Source organism: Propithecus coquereli, unplaced genomic scaffold, assembly GCF_000956105.1.
Source record: "Propithecus coquereli isolate 6110/MARCELLA unplaced genomic scaffold, Pcoq_1.0 Scaffold9, whole genome shotgun sequence".
NCBI lineage: Eukaryota > Metazoa > Chordata > Mammalia > Primates > Indriidae > Propithecus > Propithecus coquereli.
In genome coordinates this window covers 6,952,420-6,958,158 of record NW_012155284.1, presented here as the reverse complement: position 1 = coordinate 6,958,158, position 5,739 = coordinate 6,952,420, and the positions used below count along the sequence as shown (strand labels likewise).

The following is a 5,739-nucleotide window of genomic DNA, read 5'->3' as shown; positions in this document are numbered from 1 at the left end:
TAAGAAGATTCTTTTACTCCCTAGAGAAGAATAAAAGAAAAAATATTCCTTTTTTTAAGGGGAAAAAAGTATGAATTGAATCCCAATTCTGAGTTTCAATTAATTTAGGTACAGAAATTAGTGAATTTTACATAGGATATTTCCTTTTAAAATGTATACTGAGGAAATAGATATCCTTTTCAAGAAAAACTTATAATCAGCCAGGCATGTTGGCTCACGCCTGTAATCCTGGCACTCTGGGGAGATTGAGGCAGGAGGATAGCTTGAGCTAAGGATTTCGAGACCAGCCTGAGCAAGAGCTAGACCCCATCTCTACTAAAAATAGAAAAATTAGTGGGGTGCAGTGGCATGCGCCAGTAGTCCCACCTACTCAGAAGGCTGAGGCAGAAGGATCACTTGAGCCCAGGAGTTTGAGATTGCAGCAAGCTATGATGACACCACTGCACTCTAGCCGTTGTGACAGAGCAAGACTCTGTCTCAAAACAAAAACAAAAAACTTGTAGTCAGTGTTCTCTTTGTTAAACAGTTACAAAATATAAATGATAAATGATAGCATTTCTGATCTTGGTTCCTAGAAACAAAACTAAACTAGATTTGTTTTGTCTTCAGAAATAAGGAAAGGAAACCTAACTTATGAAGTATGTACTTCTTAGAATGAAAATGAGTTACTGTTTTTTTTTGTAATTTAGATAAACCAGGGGAGGAAGTTAATCAACTAAATGAGCATGAACAATCCATCTCTCCACTACTTTTTGAAGAGAGTCCTCCTGATTTGCAGCTCCCAGGAAATCCTTTCCAAGTGAACTTTAAAGAACAAAACAATCCTCAAATACTCCAAAACTCGGTTGTTTTTGGAACATCAGCTGAGGAAGTGGTAAAGGAAATTCGTTTCAGAATCGAGCAAAAAACAACACTGACAGCCAGTGCAGGTATATAAAAGGATATCAATAGCCACTATGGTTATAATTTTCAGACTGGCTAATACAAGTGTAATATTAGTAGTTTCTCATTATAAATTATATAGTAACATTTTACTTATCCATTCTTTGATTCTGCTTCTAACAACTTTACCTATATAGAATAGTTGTGAACTTACAGGTAAATTGGAATTAAACAGACAAGCCTATGAGCCAGAAGAAAAAAACTATTATATATCTTATATAGCTATCCCTTTTTTAAAGCTCAAAATATATTTTAATTGGTTTTGCATACAATACTTGATTATTAGTTTTTCCTTGGCAAACTTCAGTCCTGTTCAAGATTATATTGCAGGAGAAAACCCAGATGGCCACAAGGTAGGAGACAAAAGAAACACCAATTAGCAATGTAGCAGTCTAGAACTGTCTGGTAAAAGGAAAAACATGTTTATGTATGTTGATAACCCATGAGAGCATCACTGTGTCTTAGCATAATAGCTGATGTTCATCCTGAGAACCTTGAATTATCTTGTAAAAGCCATATTATTAATATGATTAGCTTAATCTTTTCTTTCTATACCAAAGCATAATAATGAATAATAAATTTTAGAAAGATGTATATAAAAATTGAAATGAACCGTTTAATGAATATATTTTAATATACCTATTTCAAATTTTCTTAATCATTAAGACTCCTACAGATTGTAAAACACCTTTCTGAAAAATGGTAATTTGCTTTAGGAGTAACATAAAAAGGATGAACAAATCTAATTATCATTATTTTTAAAAACACTGTAACCCAGAATCTTTGATTTTTTTCTTTATGTGGATAATCTATGCAAAAGACCTTTTCAAAGATTTCCTAGATTATATTCTGGATCTTTTCTGAAAAGTAGACATAGAACCACTATAAAAAACAATCCTGTATTCCTGCTAAAGGTAGTAAGTAAACCAATAATAACACTTGTTATTACTCAGCTCAGAAACTACTCTTAGATTTTAAAATATTGTAGAGAATTAAATATTGCACATTTTTACTTCCACTATATCTAATACAATTCCTTTTCCTAAAACTATAGCGAGCCCTGGGGAATATAAATGTTAATCAAATATTATTTTTAAAGTAGCATTACATATCATTTTAGATTTTTTGCATTTAACATTGTTTTTTTTCTGTTTTGTCATCACACATTTAAAAATCATACATATCAATTTCTTTGAGTCATCAGAGCGTTTTTCTTTTAAGGCATTGCCCCTAATACAATGCTAGCAAAAATATGCAGTGATAAGCATAAGCCAAATGGACAATACCAAATTCTCCCCAACAGACAAGCTGTGATGGACTTCATCAAGGACTTACCCATTAGAAAGGTGAGATTTTATATAAAATTTATCATCTATATGTGTACTCTGAATTCTGAAGAGATACTATGTAGGCTGATAGTAATTGTTCTTTGCTGAAAAGTTTTAAAACAATAGGTAACAAGCAAGAACTATAATGGGAGATTGAATTTGGACTTGAACTCTTTCTGTGAAACCCTACAAGTGAAGTTTAGGAGCTTATTTGCTGGAAATTTTTAAGAAAGTAATAGATGACAGACTTTTAAGTGAACTCCTGCCAAGGAGAAGGAAAATAAAAAAGAATATTTGTGAGAGTCTCTTCAATTGTTACTTAATGTTATCTCCATTCTAAAGTCCACATTGCTACCAGATTAATAGGCACGATACTTCAAAGAGATCTAGAATTTTAATTGCTTTTAACAGAAAAATAAGCGAAAATACTTTACTATTTTTAAAATGGTAAAACTATCCCTTGGGGGTTCCAGAAAGGGGTATATTTTATAATTCTTTCTTATTAGAGCTTTTAGATTTCTCTGCATACGTACACTTTCTTTTCAGTAATTGCACTATATACTGCCGTATATGATGTTCTAGGACTTGCTCTTCTCACCCAACATAACATATATGAATGAATTTAAATAAAGTATTTTTCAATACTCAGAAGAAAGGCTATATCAATGTATATAATGTATAATGATTACTGAACAGTGTATGTAAAGTATAGCTATAAAGCAGTGTTTTCCAACATGTTTTTCAAGTTATGAATAGGTATTCTTTTAAAAAAGATTCTGGAGTCAAATAACATTGGAGTGTACCACTCTTGGTAGGTCTGTATGTATAGTAATATATTAAAGATTCATAAATCTTATAGTAAAAAATTTCATTTAAATTTATTTATCTCACCATCTCCCAAATTTATATGACCACAGGTCTCCTTTCTTAATGCCTTTTAAAATTCCATGAAACTGTAGTTTAGGAAATGTGGTCAAAGAGTAATTAAAGCAGTTTTCTTACATGACTTGTGAAGAAATTCACATTATTCATACTTTTTATTGATTATAAAAGGTACAATAGATTTTAATCTCAATTCTTACCTTGATTTAAAAATCTATTAATGATAAATATTGATTTTTTTCTAGGTTTCTGGAATAGGAAAAGTTACAGAGAAAATGTTAAAGGCTCTTGGAATTATTACTTGTACAGATCTCTACCAACAGAGGGCATTACTTTCTCTCCTTTTCTCTGAAACATCTTGGCATTATTTCCTTCATATCTCCCTGGGACTGGGTTCAACACACCTGGCAAGGTATCTAATATGTATAGTCATTCTGCTTTTTCTTTATCATTTGCTGAAATACCAGTTTTAACCATTGAAATGAGGCTATATGGATAACATGTTTTAAACTTCTTGTAGGCTAGTTTAATTCAGAATATAATGTTTGAATTAAAGTTAACAGATTGGATGTGGGAGAAAATGAGAGGGAATCAAGAATCATTCCTAAGTTGTTGGCTTCAGCAGTTGGGTAGAAGGACGAAAGGAATGATGGCTACTTTCTTTTCTGTCGCTGCTTTGTGCTTTGTTCAGAACATTAAGAGAAATGCTGGTGGTCAGGTTGTTGAGGAAAGAAAGATGGCTCATGTTCCATAATTCACCCTTTAAGCAAGGAGATTTAATGATTCTTTGAAAGCCTTAATGAACTAACTACATTTGTTTTCTTTTCCAGATTTATAAGTGATTCATTCATTCAATACTAAGTACTTCACTTTGTGTTAGGCATTGTTCTAGGTTCTGGGGATAATATGGAATAGGACAAAGTCCTGCCTTTGTGGAGTTTACAGACCAGTATAAGAGATAAAAAGTAAACAAATAAATAAAAGAAGAAAGTAAACCACAGAGAGAGTGTAGATGACTTGGGGACATCCAGAGGCAGGGACCTGAAGGAGCCATCCATGCAAAGGCTAGGAGAAGAGAGAACAGCTAGAGGAAACACCCTGAGTTTTATTCCCTGCCACACTTTTCATCCAGGTCTTCGAAAGAGGAATCCTAGAGATAGAAGGGTTAACTGTTGGGGGTGGGTGAAAAGAAGGGAATTTAAAAAGAATGGGAATCATGGAAGTCAACACAGGGCAATATTTTTACAATTTTGTCATCATCTTGTCAGCCTGCCCTCCAATGACTCCTTTATATTCTTGTACTTAACCTAAAAGACAGCAATAAAATCACTGGGGATGCATATGAAATTGATTAACCAATTAAGCCTCCTAAATCTTACAGAGATTGCAAGGCTTGTTGTATTGCTTTTCTCATTTCTTCCTGCTCCTCATTCCTTTGAGTCCATAGTTAGATCTTAAGTGGACATAATGAAAGATAAAGATATCACAGCACTATAAATAATCTAGTATTTGAAGATAACAGGAAATAAAACTTTAATCCAAATATTATCCTCTTTTTATTTCCATGGTGCTTAAAACAATATATCTCTGATATAAAATAAGATATATTAACCTGTAGTATTTAGAGATGCAGGTAAAGTTTTTAGGTGAAATTCATAGGTAATTTATAATATAATAATACAAAAGAGCAAGCTGCCTGCCCCATATATATTCTCTCTTCCCCTACACTGCTTTGTTTTTTAATCTGAGTACTTCTCCCTTTCTACCATATTCCATATTTACTTCCGTGTTTATTTATCTGTCTCCCTCCACTGGGAAGTAAGTTTCTTAAGGGCAGACACTTGGTCTGTTTTGTTCACTACTGTATCCCCAAGTTCTAGAAACAGTGCTTGAGTCATAATAAGTTCACTAAATATTTGGAAAATGAATAATCTATGTATCTTTTCAACTTTTTGGTTTTAACTACTCCTATCAGAGCAGCTAAAATGCAGCCAAACTAGTTGGTTCAGATTTCCAATCTTCATCCTATTGCTATGTACCAAATTCTGACTAAGGTTCCATAAAGTGGTATAAATGAATAAAGAATAAGGTATAAGAGAGAAAAGTTAAGGTATTAGGGCACAAACTAAATAACTGATATTAAGTTATTAAACTATCCTATAACTATAAACTATTATACTACTAACTCCTATTGGTTTTTATAAGTTGTGGGTTTTGATATTCATGCTTCTAATAGAAGGAATTTATAATATCTACCTATTTTCAAATTTGATCTATGACATATAATCATTTTAGCATCTAATTATCTATGTTCTTTGGTGATAGTTTTATTTTTAGATAAAAAACCCTCACTGTTTTGCATGATATACAAATTTTAATTTAAAAAAAATGAGATTTCTAAGGGGTAATTGACATATTAAATCCTCTAGGTTAACTAAAAGGAACTCAGTCTTCTTTGAGAAGGACAAATAAAGACTTTTTTTTTTTTCCATTTCAAGGGATGGAGAGAGGAAAAGTATGAGCGTTGAGAGGTAATGTTTTGTTAGTTATTTAATTGTTAATTGTTCATAATTCATGTTATTTTAAA

At 32.1% G+C, this 5,739-nt stretch overlaps 1 protein-coding gene across 1 annotated transcript in view; it reads left to right on the top strand.

Moving 5' to 3' along the window:
* Positions 1-5,739, top strand: part of POLK (polymerase (DNA directed) kappa) — a 33,588-nt gene that overhangs the window by 16,556 nt on the left and 11,293 nt on the right. The window contains exons 5-8 of the mRNA XM_012664536.1: positions 690-929; positions 2,164-2,288; positions 3,398-3,564; positions 5,651-5,683. Coding sequence (XP_012519990.1) covers positions 690-929; positions 2,164-2,288; positions 3,398-3,564; positions 5,651-5,683 — 565 coding nt within the window. The remainder of the gene's footprint in view (positions 1-689; positions 930-2,163; positions 2,289-3,397; positions 3,565-5,650; positions 5,684-5,739) is intronic.